At 34.4% G+C, this 25,990-nt stretch overlaps 1 protein-coding gene across 10 annotated transcripts in view; it reads right to left on the reverse strand.

The window, feature by feature from the left end:
- FRYL (FRY like transcription coactivator) overlaps positions 1–25,990 on the reverse strand; it is a 244,013-nt gene that overhangs the window by 90,902 nt on the left and 127,121 nt on the right. For 9 of the 10 annotated variants that reach the window (XR_014326144.1, XM_082837769.1, XM_082837765.1 and 6 more), the window contains 12 exons: positions 24,422–24,501; positions 23,962–24,042; positions 21,019–21,187; positions 20,651–20,743; positions 12,903–13,001; positions 11,763–11,864; positions 8,775–8,819; positions 6,219–6,322; positions 5,911–6,019; positions 3,542–3,628; positions 1,148–1,319; positions 513–645 (listed from right to left, as the gene is read on the reverse strand). Coding sequence is in view for 9 of the 10 variants with exons in the window: in XM_082837769.1 (XP_082693895.1) it covers positions 513–645; positions 1,148–1,319; positions 3,542–3,628; positions 5,911–6,019; positions 6,219–6,322; positions 8,775–8,819; positions 11,763–11,864; positions 12,903–13,001; positions 20,651–20,743; positions 21,019–21,187; positions 23,962–24,042; positions 24,422–24,501 (1,274 nt within the window). In the remaining variant the exon portion in view is untranslated. The remainder of the gene's footprint in view (positions 1–512; positions 646–1,147; positions 1,320–3,541; positions 3,629–5,910; positions 6,020–6,218; positions 6,323–8,774; positions 8,820–11,762; positions 11,865–12,902; positions 13,002–20,650; positions 20,744–21,018; positions 21,188–23,961; positions 24,043–24,421; positions 24,502–25,990) is intronic. The other variant, XM_082837764.1, reaches the window with a different exon arrangement.

A 25,990-nucleotide genomic window follows, 5' to 3' on the forward strand; every position in this document is an offset into this window, starting at 1 on the left:
CCCTAACAATAAAGGAAAAAAACATGGGTTGACAAGCAGTGCTGGCAGTGGGATGGGGGTGAGATGAGGTACAGTTTCTCACACAAAAAGCCACTCATACATTATTCCCCTCTGTACCCTCAGTTCCCGGGAGATTTTCAGGTTTTCTTTTTTTGTTGAACAAGGCTCTGGAAATAAGAGCATTTGTTTGACTTAATAAACCAACCATGTCCACACACATCTGCGGTCACTAGCATTTATCTCTCACTCACAGAATAAGTATAAGGCCTCAACACTGACAACAAACTGGACGGATCCAGGATGACTTTTGCTACCTGTACTGGTTTGACAGCACTTTAAAGAGTAAAACTGAGCCTGTGGGAGGAATCGCTGTATTAAAAACTGCCGCAGATGGCAATAGGGGCGAAATCCAGAAGAGAAAGCAAGGAAACAAGGAAGGAAACAAGCAAGAATCGACCCACTTTACTTATGAAAACTGAAATAGCAATGAAGAGAAATAATTGACTACATACGTAATCATATCTTCAGGCTCCTTATTAGACATCTGCACACTAGTCATACACATTGGTCTCCCAACTTCTTTGTCCAAATGTCTGAGAATGCTGTCTAACGCTTTTCTCACTTGAGGGTAGTAAACAGACATTCCTGGAGGGGCGGGGGGGAACTTCACAGTTATAAAATGTCAAAAATTAGATAAAGAATAGTTACAGTTATTTTCTGTAAAAAAATAAAAGCCCATCACAACCTTTAAATTACATTAGCTTATTTTTGTTACAAAGGAAGGAGTTCTGACTTTGACATACTATTCTCCCTGATAATTTGCTTCAGTATATTGGAGAAAATGTGAAAAATTATGCACACAACTGAAATTAATTTGAAGGAAGGACAAAATGCAGTGAATAGTATCATGTGAGAAAATATTTAACAAGACTTTTAACATAACAACTTATGGATATTATTAAAAAAAGTATTCATTTTTGAATCACTCTGTACACTGGAATAACTAGGCAAATATATACTTTCATAGGCAAATATATACACGTATGTATACATTTACAAAGGCAATAATATACATTTTAGATTTGATCATAACCTTTCACAAAAGAATATTAAACTGTATTATTTACTTATTCCAGTTAACACTAACCTATGACTTTTGCCTCTTCATCTGTCAAGGTTTTATTGAGAAAAATTTTCTTTACACGCAGAGTGTTTCCTGAGGGAAGAATAACTCCTGTTGTTGGCATTGGCGGCTCACCATCTTTCTGCTGCAAACTGTCCGCTATTACAAGGAAGACTCTGAGGCCTATGTTCATTCTCTTCAGAGAAAAAAGTTTCAAAATAAAGAAGTCAGAGTGTCAGAAAATTCCTTTTTTTTATGCTAAAAATATCTCATCAAATAACACTGGAGGATGGGAGGAAGGAGGACAGAAGAAACACAAACCTTTCTGTCCCACATTTTTAACTAGCCCAGGCACTGCAGTTTGCTTTAATGCCAAATTCCCAAGTGCCACCCATTCACTTATGAGGTCAACTGGCTCTCTTATTTTCTAGCTTATTTCAAACCTCTTCCATCCCTTCCTCAACTCTCCTACACCCTGATACCATACTCTCCCCTCTATAAGCAGATGATCTGTCACCCACTTCACAGAAAAAAAACATCAACCTTCCTCAAGCTCTCACTACAAAACATACTGATCTACTTATATCTGCACCTCTTCTTCCTCTACTTTGCTCCTGTTACAGTTGAGGAGTGCTGGTATTCCTAGTTATTAGAATCCCATCTGCTCTTGCATTATCAGGAAATTACACTATCAATTATCCCTTCTCTTTCTTGCATCTTCAACACTTCCCTTTTAACTGAATATTCTGACTCCTGTTACCTATACTCAACTATCTTAATGCAATGAGTTCTCCCCATAATACTTCCCTCTCACTCATCAGTGACAATACTGTTCAAACCAGTGGGCATTTTTCCTGCAACCTATTTGACTTTTCAGCAGCATGGGACACTGTCAAATATTCCTTATTCCCTGAAACCCTCCCTTCCTTGGATACATCTGTGCCACTGCTGACTGTGTCATCTCTGTCCACATTCCAAATTTACCCTCCTTTATCTGAATATTAAATGTTAGACTGCTTCAAGGCAAGTTCCTAGGCTGCCTTTTCCTATCATTATGTATTCTCTCCCAAAGTAATTTCATGTATTTACATGGCTTCAATTACCACCCATACCAGAGCACCTGCTAATTTTAAGCCTTACTTCTCCTCTGAACTTGGACCCTCAGACCAATTTGACACTTCTACTTGGATGTCAGAAAGATGCCTCAGATTTGCCATGTTCAAACCAAATGCCCTCTTCCCCGCCAAACTCAGTATTTTCTCAGTGTTTCTTTTCTCAGTAAATGATCTTCTCTCTATCCACACCACACCATCTCAGACCAAGCTGTCATTAGTTATGACCTACACCAGTGGTCTCTAAAATGGGTATATGCATCCCAGTGGGTGTTCACTGGATGGTTCACTGGAATACAGGGAGAAAATAAAACTTTCGTTTATATATTTTTTATCTAAATAAGATCAAGGTTTTAAGATTTACCCCTCTTTACATATGAGATAATACTGGTGATATTAGTCTAATATCAGATGGTCATTTCACATAGTCATAGAAGACATCTTGAAGGGAGTGGGAAAATTCCACAATGTACTGTGGTTCACAGAAGTGTCCTCACTTATTCATTCTTTCAGTGTATTGCAATTTGCTTGATTTGATTAAGTGGATTAATAGATAATTTTATCTGGCTTTAACTAAACTAGCTCTCACAAGCTTAAAAAGATTCCTGAAAAGAAAATACAGATTGAAGAAAATCCTAATAAAATAAGCCTGTAGAAAAACAACAACAACAAAACGGCACAATTGACATTTTTTCTACTCTTAGTATGAACGTTTCAGTGAGGCAAAAATTTAATTTCAGAAATAAACTTGTTCAATGAAGAGAATATTTTTGAAAACAGATGATCAAGAAAACGTCTTTCATTATGTGATTTTTGTTGCTGAGAACCAGGTTAAGCATGTCATCTATAAAAAGTCTTTTCTGCTCACTTTAAAAATTTGGAAATAATTATTAACCTATCTTAAAAATCCTACAAATAAAAAGCTTCAATAACTTTCGAGCTGATTTGTTAACTACATAAATATATATCTTAGGATTTGATTATGAGGAGGACCAGCACAATAATTTAAAAGAAATAAGAGAAAATATAACACTTATTTTGTCTTTTTACATTCTCCAGTGTCATTAAATTCCAATAAGCAATTACTTCAAAAAATATTCTTAAACAATCTGAAAATTTTATATCTAAAGGATGAGCAGGAGTTTACGAGGGAATAACAAGGCCAAAGAAGTAGGAAATAACATTTATCTTAATTTGTCTTTAACTAGAGATTTGAGCCTAAGAGTTCTGATTCCAGAAATTGTGCTTAAAAAAAAATTTTTTTATTTGTATAGGATAGTAAATTACTACATTATAATTTTTTTACCTCTGGATTAATGGTGAAAGTTTTGGTAGATTTTCCAACACTGAGAAGATCAAATATTATTTCTTTCATTGCAAAATCCAAACGTTCCTAGAGGGAAAAAAAAAAAATCAATAAATCCTTATAACTTTCTACTGCTATGGGCATACACCTTGGAGATAATGTGGGTTTTGTTCCAGACCGCAATAAAGCAAAATCAGAATAAAGCAGGTCACACAAATTTTCTGGTTTCCCAGTGCATATAAAAGTTATGTTTACCCTATACTGTAGTCTATTAACTGTACAATAGCATTATGCCTAAGAAAACAATGTACAACCTTAACTAAACAATACTTTATTGCTTAAAAAACACTAACCATCATCTAACAACACAGAGTCACCACAAACCTTCAGTTTGTAAAAAAAAAAAAAAAAAAAGGCAATATCTGCAAAGCACAATAAAGCAAAGTGCAATAAAACAAGGGTCTGCCTGTATAAGTTAAGTATCATGTTAAGAATTATACAAATAATGGCAACAATACAGGTCTGTACCCACAAGAAGTTCCTGAATCTAGCTGGACAAAAGAAAAATGCATATGAATTAATGTTAAAAGTATATGATTACAGATACATGATTTAATTATCAAATGATTGGTTTAATAGCCAAACCAGCAGGATAGAAGTTTTAAACATGCATTTGCCAAACTCATATTCAAGACCTAAGTGAAGGAATTCCCAAAATAATGATAAAAGGAAGTCCCAGGACGATAGCAATGAGGCAGGCCTGGAGAGCAGGGAGTTCACACTGGGACAGAAAGAACAGGGCTCCGGGAAGGGTAATCTCCAAGGAAAGAAAAGTTAACTAAGAGTAACTGATGTTTGAGAGGAGCTCTATAGTTCTGGAGGAGTGTTGGTGTGAGGTGATTAAGCAAAGGTAGTGGGTATGACCCTCGCGGAAGGGATGCAACCAAATAGCAAAAGTTTTCTCAACAACAGATCTAAAGCACAATCTGCTTTCATTCATCTTACTGACACATTTATTCTTATCTAATTATCATTAATTCTGTGCTCCCGTAAATAGAAATGTATTCGTTTTATTTAAATATTCTTTATTTCTTCATTGTCAAAAATAATTACATGATGGGTCATCTTCGTTGTCATAGTTTTAGTTCAAAGAGAACTCAATGAACATTCTGGAACCAAAGTGTTTTTCCCAAATTGAGGAGGTAACCCTACCTATGCTTCTCCGGGGCTGATGTCCCAAAAGAGAATGTGACCAGAGCCATGGATTTGCTTACTCAGCCCCCATTTAATCCTCTTCAAATAAACCTTCCTTTACTGCAGAGGCTAGAAAGCTAAAATGATATTTCCCAGGATGCCTCTGGACAACAGGCTTCAGGATGTGACTGAGACCCCGTCAAGTGATATACTCACGGGAACCCTTGGGAACTGGGGTACGGGAGGAGGTGGGGGAGGACAGGGAGAAAGGAATCTGTTTTCCTGGTGGGGACTGTGGTGGAAACATGATTCTTAAGCACTTGGGGCACTTCCTAATTTGGCAGGTTTTTGACTGTGGCAGAGGCAGCAGCTTCCTTGGTAGCCCGATAGTGTAGTTTCCTCTGGATTTCCATTTCGGCTAGAATCTGTTTCTTCAGTCCTATGAGTGATTCTGTGAACGACCTCTATTCCTTAAAAGACCCCTTTGGATTCAACAAGCTACCACGGACTCTAGTGTCTCTACCTGAGAACATAGATTAATGCAGGTTATGAAAACAATGTTCCAAAATCTTTCAAGACACTCAGGAACTAATTAGTAAATAGACAAAGAGGAGGATTATGAGACATTTTCTTGACTCTTCCTAAATTAAGTGTCTCCTCCTCTGAGTCTCCTTTCCAAGTGTGTAGATCAATCATATAAATGTATTTTGCACACACACAAAAATCATTAGCATCATTTATTTTTTACTTTTTAAAGCATACTTTTATTTTTCACTATTCAGTATTAATAAATGTTTTGTTATCATGCTTTTAGATGTGTAACAAATTCTATGACTCTAAGTTACTCTTTTTTTTTTTTAACATCTTTATTGGAGTATAATTGCTTTACAATGGTGTGTTAGTTTCTGCTTTATAACAAAGTGAATCAGTTATACACACACATATGTTCCCATATCTCTTCCCTCTTGCGTCTCCCTCCCTCCCTCCCACCCTCCCTATCCCACCCCTCTAGGTGGTCACAAAGCACCGAGCTGATCTCCCTGTGCTATGCGGCTGCTTCCCACTAGCTATCTATTTTACGTTTGGTAGTGTATATATGCCCATGCCACTCTCTCACTTTGTCCCCTACTCTTACAATTTGCATGTATATAGGTATTATGAGGTGAGGCACTCACCTGAGCAATGAACTGAATAATCTTCACAAATATATTGAGAGGTGTATCACGAGGAACCACACTACGTGACCCTTTTGGGAAAAGTGCTGACACTATGCTCATAAGACGACTGTAGGGAAAAAAGATTTAGTCATAATGAGAGAATGAAATCAACAAAACATTAGCAAAATATCCTTCGCATCCTTCATAATATGTCAAGATAATTCATATTCCTCCTCAAGGTATTTGTAATGTTAACTAAAATTCATCAGTGTGGCATTTTTTACCAAGATGTTACTTTAAATATGCTTTAAAACAAAGGCACTCACCTTTGAGTTACAGTGTTGCTTTCACATTTTATTCTAATTACATAGACCCACAACAATCTATACAAAGATTCCAGTGCAACTCGAGACATTTTAGGATCTTTATTCTGTTTAGAAGCAAAAGAGAATAAAAATAAGCTTATTTATCAAAGTACTTGCAATAATTTAAGATCAATTATATTCTCTGTCAACAACTAAAAGCCCTCTCCATTCCCTTCTTTATTCAATCTAAAACAGGTTTAAATATGTAAGTATATATTTAGTATACAGTAAGTACAGAGAGCTCAAAAGCAACCATAAATAAGGAAATTGAGCCATCCCTTATATTCTCAAAACAAAATACTACTAGTATCTCTAAGAACTCTGAAATTATACACACTTCAACTTACCTGATGGTAAATGGGACACACAACAATACTGAAATAATGATAAAAGGATTGCTCATCTTTGCTGTAATTCATTGCAGCTCATACACAGTTAAAATTTAGAACACCAAATGTTGTTATAGATATTTGTGCTTATGGAATAATGCAAAATATTATTGAGTGATTATACTTAAAAGAAGGAATATAGAATGGTGGGTTAAGAGCATAGACTCTGAAATTAGGAATGACTGGCCAAACCCCATCCTTGGATCAGTTGGTGAAACAGTTTCCTCAGCTCTAAAATGGAGATAACACGGTACCTACCTCACAGATTAAGGGAGCTATTACGTGAAAAGCACTTGTAACACTGCCTGACACGTTAAATGCTCAGTAAGTGTCAGGTGTTTACCTTTAATTTTTTAATTTACAATTAGAACATTCTTATTTAAAATCAGAAAAGTATCCATTTCAATCGCAATTTGATCAGCAAACCTTTTCTTCATACTAGCTATTATAAAAAGTGAAGTTCTTAAATGACAAGAGACATGTAATGAGATTTAATTGTAAATTTTGAAAATTAGCTAATAATCACCTTTAGTAGGAGAAACTCTTTATGCATCTGTTAATTAGTTGTAGGATGCATTTAGTCCTATAAATTAGCATTTATTTAATCTGGTTTGAGAGATTTCTTATTGTTAAACAATTATTTTATATATAACAATGGACAAAAGGGGGTTTTTAAATACTAAGTAATTTACCATTCTATGTTTTCTCAGACTACAGAATAACTGACATCTACTATGTATGATTAAAAGCAATGCAACAAGATTACCACTGGACATGTTTTTAAAAAAGACAACCACTAGAAAATACAATTTTGCACATCTATGTATATGAAAATTTGATATAATTCAGAATGGAGTATCAACTATTCAGCTGGTCAGAGTCTCAAAGTCAGTCTCTCCTTCTACTGACAAATCCACGATTCCAAATTTCAAATACACTCCCCAAGTAGTTTTCTACTAATTTGTTACTAATGTAACTAAAGTAACATATAAAGTTACACACAATATATCTTACTAATATAACAACCAAGCTTTTGTAGTACTTTCTTTTCTAGCACTTAAATGCAAGGTCTCAAATGTCAAAATATGAGTTCAATTAGTTTTATGTACACTCCAAATAATACCTTCACATAGTTAAATTATCCTTTCAAAATATGAATACTACAAATTAACATATAATAAATTATATAATAGAAATATTTAAGTCCAATTCCACATAAAAATTCTTCTCATATAAACTGTTAATAAAATATTTGGATTATCTTATGTGCTGAGGTATCTGGCATGAAATAAAATTTGATTTTCCAACTTTCCAAGATGGACTACTATGTTTTACAAAGCAGACTTATTTTATAATGAACAATTCCAGAAAAGATAAAAAGTGATAAAAATTATATAATTGTTTATTCGGTATCTGCAATGCTGTTATATATCTCTGAATAATGAAAACATCCTAAATTGATCTGATCCTTAAACAAAGATACATAATTCCCTAGTTACAATTTTGGTCTAATTTGAATAATCAGATTACATTAATAAAATCCAGTAATATTAACGTATAATACAATTTTTAAAAATTCTTTTTTCTTTTTTTTTAACAGCAGGTTCTTATTACTTATCTATTTTAAATAATACAGTTTTGATGTCAGGCAAATATGCTCTTTGGCAGCAATCATTTTAATGTTTCTTCCCTTTTTTCCTACTGTGAACAACAACAACAAAAGATTTGTTTAAAACTCAAACCAGTAGGATTGTAGTTTTAAAGTGTTGCATCAAAATCGTATTCAAAATCTGAGTTACTGTCTCCTGAATTTCATTGGAAAACGTTATAAAAAGCATAATTTATAACAGCTAATTTTAATTAAACAGAATATTTTAAAACTGAAGATTATGGTTAAAAATCAACATTCGGTATCACTTCTCTCTCTTAAATTCATCTTCTTGGGACCACATTAATATTAAACTTTCGGTAGAATGTTCCCGCTGTGTGCTGCTCTTCTTTTACAATACGAGAAGCAGGCTTAAATAAATATGTTGGACATGCAACGCAGCCATAGGTAAAGGGGGAAAAAAGCCACACTTAAAGGAGATTAAGCAATATTTTACTTTGTAACATCAACACGACTCACCTGGAGTGTTTCTATTTGTTTTCTGATACTGTTGTTAGATGGCATCTAAATAAAGCAATGTGAGACAGCAAACATAAACATGAGATGCAGCACATGCATGTTAGATGAAAATAAGCACAAAACAAGACAGCTCTTCACCAAGGTCTCTATTTAGAAGAAATTTGAAATGTCCAAGACAGTGGCTAGAATCACTGAAGAAAAAAAAATTCTATAATTTGGGCATCATGGGATACATCTACAACACTCAAACTGAGAGAAAATAGATAAATTTTTAACTATCTAATTTTTCCTCTAAAAGTACTGCATTTGATTTCAAATAAGTTTCAATTTTTAAAAGAAAATAAGCATACACTGTAGAAAAAAATCTAAATTATTTTTACATGGCATCTACTCTTACTCCTCTCTCTCTCTCTCTCTCTCTCTCTCTCTCTCTCTCAATTATTCTGTAGAAACTTTAAAATCATTTTTCACATAATGACCTTATTTGACATAAAGATAGGGGAATGGGAAACTACCAAATTATGTTTGGGACAAAAACAGCAGATTTAACACTTTCGGTGAAAATAAACTGATGTTCTCTCATGCTATTTATGGACCTACAGACTAATGCCCATTTTTCATGGTCACCAACTTCAGAAACTAGTATGGTAATTTTTAAAAAATTGTGCGGTATCTTAAAGTGCCTTGAAAACGTATCATATTTATTCTTATGACTCTAGGGAATAATGCCTTTTTACTATCCCAGAATTATAACCCAAAATATTTTTTAAAATACTCAGTAAAGCAACATTCCTTATAGTACATTAAAAGGTAACATGGTAGACCAGAAAGAGCAAATTTTATTGAACTGGATGGATTAGATGCAAATCCTATCTCTATCACTTTTTTGGCTCCCTAAACTTGGGTTGCTTAGTTATCTTCTTTCGGCCTCAGTTATAGTAAGAATTAAATGAGATACTGTACTTAGAGAATCTAGCCTATAATAAATACTAATAAAAATCTATTTTAAGGAGTAGTAGGTCTAATAAACGGAAAAGTGTTACAGATTTTTTTAAACTCAAGAGATTACTTGAATCTCAAAACAAAATCAATTTAGGTAAGACCTTTATCTTGGACCAATTTTTCCTGTATACAAAACAAATAAATTATACCTGTCACAAGAGATAATTAGCATAGTTTTTCCCTGAATGCTCGACTCCTTACCTCAACTATGTAGCATAGCCACAGTATCTAAAACTTAACAAGCAGGAACCAAGTCATAAAATTTCTGCTGAATAGAGCCTTAATGTAAGTTAAAGGTTAATGGTCAAGACAACTATATTCCAAATATTCATGCTAAGTGGTTCTTATCTCCTTTAGCCTGGCAGATTAACACAGCCATTAATGAAAATGGACAATATGCCAGAAATATTTAACAGGAGGTAAGGGTTCAAAGAAAAGAGCATTTTAAATGAAAGCCTTAAGCCAAAAAAAAAAAAAAGTTAAAGTACTGCGAAAGAACTGCAAATATGTTAGGTGCAAACGTATATGTATAAAAACATTCCAACAAGCAACAGAAAAGTATGAATTGTCATGAAACAAAGCAAACTTCCAGAAACACTTAAACGCGTGTCTTAAAGTATGTTATTAAAAGTTTGAAGAATCATACTACCCAGAAAATGATCATTTCCCTTTCAGTACCTAAATCTGTATGAATTATCAAAATAAGGACAGAAACAATATAATGTACTTAAATAAAACTTATTTTCTGGTTTCATGACATAAAGAATTTAACCAGCTTGATTGGCCCTGGGAATTTTCATAAACAGAGCAAAGAGAATATATCAATTCTCACCCAAATATGAATAACATCAGTGTATGTATATCTAGGAGGAAAATAGCCAAAAATATTTTTCAAAGACATATTTTAGTACACCTTACTAAGAAATCGAAGTATTTTTCAAAATGATATGTAAAATCATTAAAAAAAAAAAAGATATATAGGATAACGTTGTCCAGTGAATCAATCCTTAAGTGAGGGGAAAAAACCAGTCCTATTTCTTACAATATCATGATGAGCTGTAGGGTCAGAGACAACTCATTTAATCTCTCTGTGCCTTGGTTTCATTGTCTTCCAAGTTTAAGTTTTTCAGTCTTAACCCTAACTTAGAGGAATAACAGAAAATGAAATGCCATGTCTGCATGTTTCTATAACATGTAAGCAAATATTCAAATATATCCATTTATGTATCAAAATGGTATTCAAATCAAGCATTCACATGACATGCAGATGAGGAATATTCCCACGTTCTGTGTCAGATATTAACTGTGGTCTTATCCACAGAAGAAAAGAAGATCCTGTTAGGTTCTGCCAGCAGAGCATCCTGGGCAGATAATGATCCTTCTAGCTCACAGTTTTGTTTTCAATCCTAAGAGACTGGACATAGATGTGCCAAACAGTGTTAATAACAATTAATTACCCCTTTGATTCAAGTCAGAATCATTGCAGGAGCTCTCCCGTCTATGTGGATCCAGTACCATACTTTCAGATTTGGCTGGGCATAGTTAACACTAAATGTGCTTTTACTGATATTTTATTATCGAGGCTTTTTTCATATTATTCAGACTTGAGCCAACATTACTCAATATTCTCAAGAGAAAACGCAAAATAAGCATCTGGAGAGTTTTATAAGATTAACTAATACTCCGAAATTCCAAAGGAATTTATTTATTAACAAATATTGCTAGATCCAAGATAATATAAACAATCATTACAAATGTATAATTTTGCATTCATTAAGACCAACTAAATTTTTAATCAACCGTTTATTCATGTCTATAACATGATTCCCTATAGAAGGAATGAAGTACGTATAAGGAATATGTTGAAGTATCACTATTCAAATGAACTATAGTACTAAAAGTTTTATTATATATTGTTCAATGTATATGCATAAGTGAATACACTACAGTCAGTATTTACAGGTCAGAAATGAGATTAAGTCTTACCTTTAAATGTGACAAACAGTTCTGTAGGAAAATATGCCAGTTATTTAAAAAAAACTGTTTTTGACTGACACATAAAAGGCAGGTAATTAATGGATATAGAGCCTATAGGAGACAGAAGAAAGAGAATAACATTTTTATGAAAAAGCACTGGACTTGTAAATTATATTTCATTCATTCTCATAAACAAAAAAAATTCTATTAGCAGTTTTCCCATTTGTAATTTAAAAAATACGATCTCAGGGAGTAATCTAACAAAGAATGATATAAAGGGCAGATTTTCTATAAGAACAATTTCCTGATCTATCACATCTCCCCAAGTGAGAAATATGCTATTATTTCTCCCTAGACCCATTCCTCCTCTAACCAGTAAAGTGGCCCTGGGATCAGAGGACAGACCGGCATTAATGTTGCAGTTTTCTATTCATCAGGTGTGTGACTTCAGGGAGGGTATGTTAAAGTGCTCGAAGCCTCACTTTCCTAACATGTAAAGTGGAGAATGCTAATCACACACATGCTATAGGGTTGTGAGGCTTAAAGTAAGACAAAGAATGTAAAGCACTTGGCTCAATGCCTGGCAAAACCAGTGTTTATTATTATTATACCTCTATCTTAAACAGTCAAGTATTTGTCCAATTCTCCAAACTTTCTCCAAGCTGCATGCAAATTTACAGAAAAACCCCTCAAAGTTACCGAAGTGGATGGTGAAATGGAAAAAAAATGCTTTAAATCGCTGAATAGAAAAGATGTAATTAGACAGACAATAGCTCCTAAATAATCAAATGCTTCAGAATATAATTTATTATAATGTAAAATAAAGGAATTTATGGCTTAATATGAGACTACACTTAACTTTTCCTTCATTCTAATACATAATTTATAGCATCTGTCAAGACAGGTAAATACCTAGAATGAAGTCTGAATAACCTATCAAATACAGAGCTAGTAAAATTAAGAACAGAAAGTTTTGAAAACAGCAGGAGAAAATAGGTAAAATTTGTCCTTGTGTTACACTTTGGATATTTTACAATTTCAATTTTTACAATTCTCTTAAAACTCTACTAAAAAAACCCAACTAAATTCATAAATCAATTACTAAAACTCCTAATTAAACATATGAAGGTTTGAAATGTTTCTCAATACCAATGAATGCTTCTTTCTGGAACTCAGTTCAAAAGTAGTCTGATAAAGCATCTCCACAAAATTTTTCAAGCAGGGAACATTCACTTCATTTTTAACAGCCTAGGTAAAAAGATAATATAAAAACACAAAGAAAATGGTTACAAGTGTTAGATCAAACTATACAAGGATTACAGTAAGTTTCTGTAAGGTTTGAAATTAGTCAATAATTCACTGAGTATCTGAGGAACTCCCATAATATACCAAATGACCAAATGTTGAGTAAGATAAACCAGGTCCCAGCCCTGGGTGAACAAGCAGATGAATGTGTGGTATAACAGGAGCTCTAAGAGGAAATTCTCTGTCCTCTTGGAGCACTCAGAAGAGACCCCAATGGAAAAACTCCAGAAGGAAGTAACATCTAAGCTGAATTCGGCATTACTTTACCTAAAATACTGCAATAGCCTCCCATTTAACCTCTCTGGTCTTATCTCCCACTACTCTGGCCCCCTGCACTAGGATCCAGCCACACTAGCTTCTTTGTTGCTCCTAGAACACATCAAACATGCTCTTGCTTCAGGATGTCTGCACTGGTTCCTTCTGCCTAAGAAGCTCTTCCCCCAAATATAGCATGTCTTACTCCCTTATTCCTTTGGTTTTTGCTCAATCGTCACCATCTCTTTCAAGGTGGTGATCTTTCCTCATTACTCTATTTAAAATTTCAACTCCCTGCCCACTTCAAGAATTTTTAGGCCCCTTCCCTGCTCTACATTTCTGCACAGTACTTACCACCACATCTGGCATATACTCTTGATACATAATTTTACATACTTGTTTGAGTTTTCTGCACTAGACGTAAGCTCAGTAAGAGCAAGGAGTCTTTCCTACCTTGATCATTGTTGTATTCCCTGTGGTTAGGCCCCTACCCTGCTCTACATTTCTGCACAGTACTTACCACCACATCTGGCATATACTCTTGATACATAATTTTACATACTTGTTTGAGTTTTCTGCACTAGACGTAAGCTCAGTAAGAGCAGGGAGTCTTTCCTACCTTGATCATTCCCTGTGGATGGAAGAGGCCCTGACACACAGAAAGCACTCAATACATATAATGAATAAATAAGTAGAATCTAACCAGGAAAGGAGGCTGGAGGTTATTTGAGAGGCAAGAATGTTCCAGACAGAAGGAGTTCTATGTGAAGAGGCTGGTGTTATGGACTGAATTGTCCCAAAATTCATATACTGAAGTCGTAACCCCACATACCTCATAATGTGACCTTATATGAAAATAGGTCATTGCAGGTATAATTAGTTAAGTTAGAATGAGGTCATATTGAAGTTGGGGCGGGGGCTACTCCAACATGACTGGTGTCCTTAAAAAAGGGGGTGGGGGATGAATAGGGAGACTGGGATTGACATATACACACTATTGATACTAGGTATAAAATAGATAACTAATGAGAACCTACTGTACAGCTCAGGGAACTCTACTCAATGCTCTGTGGTGACCTAAATGGGAAGGAAATCAAAAAAAGAGGGGATATATGTATATGTATAGCTGTATTGCTGTACAGTAGAAACTAATGCAACATTGTAAAGCAACTACACTCCAATAAAAATTAATTTTAAAAAGGTGGGGGGGGGGAGAATTTGGACAAAGACATGCACACAAGGATAACACCATGTGAAGATGATGGCAAAGATCAGGGTGATACATCTATAAGACAAGGAAGGTCAAAGATTTTCAGTAAACTACCGGAAGTTAGGCAAGAGGCATGGAACAGATCTTCCTCACAGCACTCAGAAAAAAATCAACCTGGCAACATCTTGCTCTTAGATATCTAGCCTCCATAAATGTGAGACAATAAATTTTTGTTGTTTAAGCCACCTAGTTTGTGGTACTTTGTAAGGGCAGCCCTAGTAAACAAATAAAATACAAAAGCAAACATGGCATAAAAGAAGAATTAGGCAACACAGTAATAATGGACCACAGTCAAGGGTCTTTCTTCCCACAGTCTGCTCCTTTTGATGAGTTACCTTAGAAACTACAACATAATCTCAGATATCTGGCAAAAACAGATTTTTCAGACAAGGGGGAAGCACAAATGACAATTTGGGATGGATATGCAGCGTTTCAAACCATTTCTAGGAAAAGAAATTGAAGTCCATGCACTAATGATGTACTTCATTAAGTACATAGCTACTTCATAGCTAAGCTGATGTGGTTTTATAAATGATCATGTTTTCTTTTTGGCAAAATGAACCTATTTTCACGGTTAAAACTGAGGTGAGAGTGGGGGTGGGGTATTTGACTCAAACTACTTACAAACTTATAGTTCATGACTTCTGTTTGTACTCATTTAAAAAATCTTCAAGTATTTAACTATAAGTAAATATTCAAAACTGGTAAAAAAAAAATCATGCCAATCTCTACAACTGCTATGTCATTAATATTTTAAATTCTTAATTTTTCTTACAATTCCCTGTCCATATTTTCTGAACATGTTCTAAAGATAGGACCTGAATACCATAAATCATTCCATATGAACACATTGATCACAAGTCAATTAATTCAGTATTTAAAAATAAAAGTCAAAACAGTTACATTTGATTCTCAGTATGAAAATAAATTTCTTCATTTTAAAATATTTTAAATAGAATAAAACCTGAATAAAGTGAATCTTACTAACTTCCATTTCTAGCCAAGGTGGTGTAAAGGGGGCTAGACTTATTTTACCATCTGAAACAACCAAAAAGGAACAAAATATATGAAATGATACGTAAAACATTATACATCAGTCAACAAAAGAAAGTGACCCCTGAGGAATGGAATATAGATGAGGTGAGCCCTTTGATGGCCCCAGCTTACTGCTGTGTGAGAATTTTCAGGGAAGAAATTAAAGTGTACCATTGTGTATGGTTTTTACACTACACATGAACAGTATAATATCACTTGAGGTAGACAATGATAAGTTAAAGATGTATACCATAAACAATTAAATGACAAAACAATGAGATATAGCTAATAAGCCAACAAAGGAGATAAAAGAATCACAAAAATATTCAATTAATCCAAAAAAATAGTAGAAAAAGGAAACAAAGAACAGATGGGAAAATTAAAAACATAATCAGAAGATGACAGATTTAAAATAACTGTATCACTAATCATATCAAATGTATGTGGTGCCCAATTAAAAGGCAGAGATTGTCAGACTGGATAAAAAAGCAAGAACCAACCATATCCTGCCTACAAAAAAAAAAATATATATATATATGTATATATTTTAATATAAAAACACAAGTAGATTAAAAGGAAAAAATGGAAAAAGATATACTACCCTTATACAATCAAAAGGAAGCAGGAGTGGCTATATTAATATCAGATAAAGTAGATTTCAGAGCAAAGAATATTATCAGAGATAAAGAAGGTTATTTCACAATGATAATGGTGTTAATTAAAGAGGATATACAATCCTAAACATACATGTGTTTCATGATAGAGCTTAAACATACAGCAAGCAAAAATTGACAGAACTGCAAAGAGAAACAGTTGGTCAGATTTCAATACTCCTCTCTCAGTAGTTGACAGAACAAGTAGAGAGGAAATCAGCAGAGTTGAAAAACACTATTAACCAATTTGCCCTAATTGATATTCATAGTACACTCTATCCAACAGCAGTATACATAGTCTTTTCAAGTGCACATGGAACATTCATCAAAATAAATGATATTCTGGCCCAAAAAACAAATTTCAATGCATCTAATGGGATTCAAGCATACCAAATATGTTCTGCAACCACAAATTAAAAATGAGTAACCTGAAGATCTCTGGAAAATCCCCAAATGTTCAGACATTAAATAAAATGCTTCTAAATAACCTGTGGATTTCAAAAAGGACAGCAGAAAGTATTCTGAGCTTTATGAAAATGAAAACACAAGAGATCAGAAGTTGTGGGCTGCCACGGTAGAACTACTTAGAGGGAAATATATGCATTAAGTGCTTATATTAGAAGAGAGAAAAGGTCTTGACGACCTCAGTTTCCAGCTTAAGAAACTAGCAGGGAAAAAAAGAGCAAATTTAGAGTAAGTAGAAGAAAAATAATAAAAATCCAAGTAGAAATGAGTTAAATAGAAAACTGAAAAATAGAGAACATCAATAAAGTCAAAAGCTAGTTCTCTGAGAAGATCAATATAATCAATAAACTTCTAGCCAGACAGATCAGGAGAAAAGTCACAAACTACCAATATTTGGAATGGAAGAGGTCACTACAGATCCTATAGCTATTTAAAGAAACTAAAGGAATATTATGTCTAACTTTACAATAAATTGGATAATTCAAACAAAATGGGCAAACTCCTTAGAAAGACATGAAAGCGTACTCAAGAAGAAACAGTCTGAGCAGCCCTATGTATTTTGAAGAAAATTATCTGGTAGTTAAAAAGCTTGCCACGAGAATAATCCCAGGCCAGGTGGCTTTATTGGTGAATTCTACCCAACTCCAAAGGAAGATGTAGAGCCAATTCTGCACAAACTTCTCCAACATTAACTTGTTACTAAAAACAAAGACATTGCAAGAAAACCACAGACCAACAGCCCGCATGAACATAGATAAGTGCAAAAATTCTCAAAAGAAAAAAACCTAGCAAATAAAATCTAACAATATATTAAAAAAATCTTATCATGATCAAGAGGAGTTTAACCCCAGGAATATATGGTTGATCCAACATTTGAAAAATCAATCAATGTAGTTCACCACATTAATGAACAAAAAAGAATATATGATTACTTCAGTAGACAGAGAAAAAAAAAAGCATTTAACAAAATCCAACATTCATTCCTGAAAAAAACTCTTAACAAACTAGGAATGGAAGTAAATTTCCTCAATATGATAAAAGGCATCTATGAAAAATCTACAGGTAACATCATACTTATTGGTAAAAGATTGATGACTTTAGCCCTAAGATGTGAATGGAGTCTGTTCTCATCACTTCTATTTATCCTCGTACTGAGAGTCCTAGCCAGTGCAATAAGGCAAAAATAAAATATGCACACTGGGGCTTCCCTGGTGGCACAGTGGTTAAGAATCCACCTGCCAATGCAGGGGACACGGGTTCGAGCCCTGGTCCAAGAAGATCCCACATGCCGTGGAGCAACTAAGCCCGTGCGCCACAACTACGGAGCCTGCGCCTAGAGCCCGCAAGCCACAACTACTGAGCCCACGCGCCACAACTACTGAAGCCTATGCGCCTAGAGCCCATGCTCTGTGACAAGAGAAGCCACCACAATGAGAAGCCCGTGCACTGCAATGAAGAGTAGCCCCTGCTCACCGCAACTAGAGAAAGCCAGTGCGCAGCAACGGAGACCCAACACAGCCAAAAAAAAAAATGTACATTGAAAAGTATTTTGAGCATCTGGAAAATGAAATTTTAAAACAATGCCATTTAGAGTAGCATAAAAATATGAAATGCCTAGGGCTAAATTTAACAAAATATACTCAAGACCTGTACACTAAAAACTACCAAACACTGTTGACAGAAAATAAAGACCTAAGTAAAAGGAGAGAAACTATGTTCATGAATTGCAAGAATCAATATTAAGATGTCTGTCCTCCCAATTTATTGACTAATTTAATCCAATCCCAATCAAATCCCACTAGATTTTTTTTAATGGACCAGGTGATTCTAAAATTTATATGTAAATGCAGTAGACCTAGAAAAGCCAAAATTTTTTTGAAAAAACATAAAGTTGGAAGATGTATATACACTACCTGCCTTCTAACTTACTACAGTAATTAACATAGTATACCATTGTTGTAAGAATATACATACAGATCATTGGAACAGAATAGAGTCAGAAAAAGACCCACACAAATAGAGTCAATTGAATTTTCTGACAAAGGAACTAATGTACTTAGAAAGAGTTGTAAACAAACAAGTGAAATGGTACAAGAACAACTGGATGCTATTTGCAAAAACAAAAAGAATTAAACAAAACAAAACAAAATTTCAATCCATACCTCATACCATATACAAAATTAACTCAAAATAGATCCCTGACCTAAAAGTAAATCCCGAAACCGAAATATAGAAAACTTTTGTTACCCTGGGTTAGGCAAAGACTTCATAGGTACGATACCAAAAGCACAACTTATAAAAGAATAAATCAGATATGCGAGCCACAACTACTGAAGGCCACATGCCTAGAGCCCGTGCTCCGCAACAAGAGAAGCCACTGCAATGAGAAGCCCGCGCACCACAACGAAGAGTAGCCCCCACTCGCCGCAACTAGAGAAAAGCCCGCACGCAGCAACAAAGACCCAATGCAGCCAAAAATAAATAAATTTATATAAAAATAAAACCTTGAAACAACCCAAATGTCCAAAAACAGATAAACACATAACCGAACTGTGGTATATCCATACAATGAAATACTAGTCAACAATGTATAAACTGCTGATATATTCTGTAACATAGTTGGAACTCAAAATAATTGTGCAGAGTGAAAGAAGCCAGAAAAAAGAGTCTGTACTGTAAGATTCCATTAATATAAAATTCTAGGGCTTCCCTGGTGGCGCAGTGATTGAGAGTCCGCCTGCCGATGCAGGGGACACGGGTTCGTGCCCCGGTCCGGGAGGATCCCATGTGCCGCGGAGCGGCTGGGCCCGTGAGCCATGGCCCCTGAGCCTGCGCGTCCAGAGCCTGTGCTCCGCAACGGGAGAGGCCACAGCAGTGAGAGGCCCACGTACCGCAAAAAAAAAAAAAAAAATTCTAGAAAACCCAAAACTAAGTAGAGGAATAGAAAGATCAATGGTACTAAGTAGAGGAATAGAAAGATCAATGGTTACCTGAGAACAATGTGGAGTGAGTGGGGGGGGGGATTAAAAAGGAACGTGAGGAAACTTCTGAAGTACGATAGGTACGTACATTATCTTGACTGTGGTGAAGGTTTTACAGGCATATACATATGTCTAATTGTACACTTTAAATATGTGTAATTTAAGTCAATTTTACCTCCATAAGTGTTTTTAAATGAAATTATACGTATATATATAAAGAATATCATTTATACAGCAGTACGTAGTATAAAGTGAGTGGCATAACACATACCACAAAAAACCCAGGAAACAAAAAAATCTAGCATGTCCAAGTATTCTAAAATCCCCGAATCCTATTTATACCATGCTATGTTACTAGTAACTACAGAATTATTTCTGAATAACACAATGAATTTAGACCTAGAAAAGCTTCTATAAATCTGCTTCCCTAGAAGTTACTGGAACCATATTTATAGCAGCCATATTTTCTAAATAATTTAGAATACATATTTTGACAGGTATGATGAATGTCATGGCAACTATAGAAATTAACTTTTAAAACAGACAATCCTGTAAACTCTAGGATACATGTCACAGTACTTTTAAATTCTTCAGAGGCATTAAAATGGCTGCCATTTTGTAAGGAGCAAATGCCATTAAATGCAGTGTGTTACACTGAGCTACTTGAGATAATCATTACTTCTAGGTTGCAAATACTCTGCCTTCCTAACAGTCTCTAAATCTTAAGGGCCTGGGCTTGTTCTTTTGATTAAAAGACTGATTGATGCTCTTCTGCTATGTGTCTAATAATGATTTACCCCATACTCCCACTACATTCAAAGTTTCCGCTTTATTGTCTATGAGGTTACCAGAAAGTAAGAATATCACATGTGGTAACTTCTTCAACAAAAAAAGTACTTTTAAAATGCAATATAAAATTAAAAATATACTTACAGCAGCTACAGGGATAAGAATCTCCACAAATAAACCAGCAAGTGCATGTTTTATATCTTTATCCTTTACTTCTAAGAAATACTGAGCACATTCCTTGAGAGGGAAAAAGGTATATTAGATTTAAAAAGGAGGAAGATTATAGAAATGTTAATATCACAATAATTTTGTAAATACTCTGCAATTTTACCAGAAAGCTAAGTTCAAATCATGTTCAAATTTAAAAAGAAAATTAATTCACACTTCTGACAATTTAAGGCTTGGAGTAAGGAATTAGTAACGTCATTAATTATATTTATTTTGTTTCTTTTAAATAGTCATGAAAAGCAAAAACAACCACTGTTAGGCTAATTCTAATTACTGCAGATCACCTGCATGAACTGAAATGATGCTTCAAAATCTTCTACAGGATACATTTTCACTCGGAAAAATTTCATTCCCATTATTAAGCTGATGACACTTTGTACCACATGTGGACTTTGTTCCTTTTGTCGCAGTTCTTTTAACTCTGTCACAAACTTCTTCCTCACAGCCTGAAACCTTTAATGTACACGGATACACAATTTGATATGAATTGAAAACACTCATTTCCCACATGATATTTAAGGTTGAAATCAAGAAGTATTTTACCTAAACACCATCTCCTTTCTCTGCCCTCATCAAAATTACCCAGAAAAACATACAGATAACAAAAATATTTCTTATTCTAAATTTACTGTTCATTTATTTTTTCAAATAAAAAATGCCTTAAGGAGAAATTCTTATTAGAATTTCTTATTCCTATAATACCATCAATACAGCATCATTACCATTTAATAGTTCGTAATCATCATAAAAATAAGATCTAATAACCCACCCATAAAACATCCACATGTAAATCAGAGAGTGTCTCTAAATTCTAAGACTCATTTTGATAAAGTCTGCAATTTGAGTTACATGGAGAGCAGACTGGAGACTACATATTTGTTCAAAGAGATAAACCAATCACTTGTAGACTACTAAGTATCTCTTAAAATGATTATCTCCTTACACTGTAGAAAAACTGAAGATGATGAGTGGGAGAGCACTGGTCTCACAATGGGAATCAGCTGAAGAAATCAAAATGCTTTTGAAATGCTGAGCAACATCCTGGATTCAAATGACTACAACAGTTAAGGCTACTAAGTTTTTCTTTGCTTACAATGGAAAAAGATATCTGATAGTTTGTTAATCGATAATACTTCACTTTCCCCCTCTATGAAACAAAGGTTTTATTGCTGATGTTACTTGGGGAAACCAGTTCTCGAAAGTTATAATGACAAATGAAGCATACTTCCCAATGGGCACTGAGTACAAATTAATATTAATTAAACATGGATATTAATTACATGTTAATGAAATATGGATCCATGATAGGAAGTATAACTTCTCCATTTCCATTTCAGTCTTGTAAAATACAACACCATTTTCCATGAAAGTGTTCTTTTGCGTTTTATAAAGAAAATATAAAGTGGATAAAAATCTTCCCATTGCAATATTATTAGAATCCAAGGATTTTTCCTATTAAATTTTTCATAATAATTATTAGTCACTATAATCAAAGGAAATGCATTGACCAGATTCTAAAACACCCCCAGCCCTTTCTTTCTCCCCACCCCTTTCCCACCTCACCACCTTTCCTCTCAAATGTTGGTGCCATCAGCCCAGCCTAATGTGGGTCCATCCACGTTTTTTCCCATGCGCGTTGTATGTATGGGTGGAAAACACCTCAATATTGCTCTGAGTGGCATTTCTCTCACAACTAGACCAGTGAGGCTGAGCGTCATTTCATCAATTTACCATTGGCCATTTAGATTTACTATCCTTCCCATCCTAGATTTAACTTAGCTATGATGTAGGGTTCTTCTGGACCCAACTTGCTCATGTGTTATTTAGCACTTCTAACCTATATCCTGACAGAAAATCATTTTCAATAAAAATTACAATATGAACTACTGTGTCATGAAAAGAAATATATTATTGCTCATGTTTTTGCAGCTACATTCCTGAAACAGGGATTCCTTGTTGATTGAATATAAACACAATATTAAAATACTATTGTCTACGTCTAAGTCATTTCAAATACTCCAACTATGTTCTAAGTTCTATACAGCATTGGGTATACAAGGGTCCCTGGTAAACTACAAAGGATAAAACATAAATAATACTAAATTAAAGGATAGTAACTACCAAATAATAAAATATATTACTTCATATTAAAATCTAAACTACTAAACATTAACAATAATTGTGTTTGCTTTCTTAGAACTGAAAAAGGTTGCTATAGGATGATTTCAGGGCCAAAGACTGACTCTTTAAATAGCACCCAAGAAAATCTAAACTGATACTTTTTTCCTTACAAATTTCCCAGTAGCATCAAAGGAAATTCAAAATCTTCCATAGTCTTTAGAGCAAGCATGCGATACTAAAGACAAACATCTTTTTTACCGTTTACGATAATGATGGTTCAATACAACTCAATGCATGTAACACCTAATGAATAACACCCTCTTTATGGAGTACTCTAGTATCTTTATCTTTCCTTTTTGGTATGTCTTCCACCTATTCAAAACTCTGTTCAGTATTAAAATAAATAAGATGGTTAGAAGGAAGACACTGCATTGCTATCTCAGAAATAAAAGCATTCAAGTAGAAACTATTAAAAGTAATTATTAGCTTCGACAAGAGTTCTATAAGAAAGATTTATAAAAACACTTCTCAAAGAACTGTGAAAAATAGGGAATAAGGTAATGACCTGACTATTCTTGGCAATTTCTTACTTCCTCAATTCAGGTTTTATGGAAAACCCCAAATAATGAAGACAAGTTGTGGAACTGAGGTATGGGCGTCACTTAAAATTCCTCTAAAGCAGGGGTCCCCAACCCCCAGGCCATGGACCAGTAACTGTCCACGGCCTGTTGGGAACCGGGCCACGCAGCAGGAGGTGAGCGGAGGGCAAGCGAGCGAAGCTTCATCTGCCGTTCCCCATCGCTCACATAACTGCCTGAAACATCCCCCCCCATCACTTGCATTACCGCCTGAACCATCATCTGCCGCCGTCCCCCACCTCCCCCACCGTGGAAAAATTCTCTTCCACGAAACAAGTCCCTGGTGCCAAAAAGGTTGGGGACCCCTGCTCTAAGGAACAGAGCAGCAAAATAATAAAAGGTGAAAGACTTCACAATAACTCTATGGAAAAAAAAAAAGATCTAAAACTGTCAGTGTCTATTCTATTAGTTAGCAATGAGAATTCTAAAATGCAAAACAAATCAAAATCAGTGATTTATAAAACTTACTTTGATTGGGCAAGAACGCCTATCACTTCTGCATATAAATCTGCAATAATATGCACATTCCCAGTGTTGGTTCCTGAATATCTAAAATAGCAAAAGAACAAACATATTATTTCATGAAATTTTTCTACAAACTCTCTTTCTTAATAACTCTGAAAATTCCTTATCAGGGTGTCGTATAAATTTTCTCTGAAGATTCATTTATAGGATGATAAAAACCACATGAATTTTCTTCTCTCTCTAGATTTCAATTTGCCAGGAAATTTAGCCTGATTCTTATAAATTCAATCAATGGTTTTAAGAATCATTTTTACAAAATCTTTCCCATAAACATCTCCTGTGGACTAAAATATACAGGAAGATAATTGCTTTGAACTTCAGAAAACAAATGATTTATGAGAGTTCAAATTAACAGTCTAAATCTGGACCGCAGATAAAAGCAACAGTCCCGTATTTTACTTACCCTTCCTTATGTTTAAAGTGCTTAAAAGCTAAGTTTAGAACTTCATGAACTAAGGGATCAGGCACAGGATGAACAGGAATCTAGAAAAAAAAAAAAATCAAGTGTGTGCTAAACAGGTTACAGGTCTTTTATGAGTATTCTCATCATTTCAAATAACCAAATCAATAATCAATTTTAGTTTTCATGATATGACCTACTATTAATCTGTCAATCTTCCCCTTTTCTAAGAATGCTATTATTTTTCTCTAAGAACTTAGTTGAACATCTACTTTAACAAGCTCTAAATTCATGAACATTAAGCTTTATAATTGCTAATCTTTAAACTATAGACTATGCAGATGAAAAAATAGTCATTGTTGTTACTACAACTGTCACTGTCCGAAAGTTAAAAACACACTCATGGGTGACTCTCTGCAACACCTATAGGAAAGTAAACTTTGATTGAGCCAGGCTTCATATAGTCTGATTTTCTATCATAATAGTATCCAAAAGGGACTCCAACTTTCCCAACAATTTAAAATTATTTATGGTTTTATTAGAAATTTGTTATTTAAGTATGTTTGTTTTGTTTAGTTCTTTAAAAATTACATGCCAGTTCCTAATATGGACAACACATCAAAACATTTAAACCGGAAAGTAAAATCCCTGCCCCTTCCCCCATATCTAATCACTACTGGTATATATCTACTTCCAGGCTTTTTCTACACACACTCATCCACACAGCTTATTTTGTACTTAATGGACTGATGCGTCTTTCCCCATCACTACTTAGCTCCTTCTTACATTATTTAGCAGCCATGTAATACTCAGTATATATATATATAATAATTTATTTAATGAGCTCCCTATTAATGAACATTTCATTCCAGATTTTCAGTATTCAATATATATAATGTTATACAACAAACATCTTGTGCATTTAACATTATTTACTTGTACAGTTCCATGGGAAAGCATCCAAAAGGAAGAACTGATGGGTCAAAGATTATCGAAGACGTCATTGATACAGATTCTAGTGCTTTATATGTGTGGGTCTGTTTGTGAGCTCTCTATTCTATCAAGTTATATGCGTCTATACTAAAATCATGCTGTCTTAATTATTAGGGCTTACTAATAAGTTCTCATGTCTGGCACCACAAGTCCTCCCTTACTTTTCTTCAGAGATAGCTTGGCTATTGTTCTTCCCTATTCAATTTACAGCCATCTTTTCAAGTTCCAAAAAAACTGTTATAGGTGAACTATAATCAAATCATTATATAACATATAAAAACATTTTCTTCATTAGACCAAAAGGTCTTTCTACACTTTTTATCATTCTAATGAAGAAAAGCCAAGCTTCTCTTTTCACTAGTTATGAAACCTGGAGGAAGTTTCTACCTCTTTACCGGTAAAAAATGTAGGTAATAGATTAGAACCTCATAATTACCAGCCCTGAGAGAATGCAAAACTGGGTACATTACAATTGGAGATTCTTGGTCTCTCACCTTTTCTACCCTTCTCTAAAAGGGACTAGGACAAAATTCTTACTTCCTAGGAATGTAGGGCAGATGACGGAACTAGAATATAGGA

Source organism: Leucopleurus acutus (genome assembly GCF_964270905.1).
Source record: "Leucopleurus acutus genome assembly, chromosome: 4".
Lineage (NCBI taxonomy): Eukaryota > Metazoa > Chordata > Mammalia > Artiodactyla > Delphinidae > Leucopleurus > Leucopleurus acutus.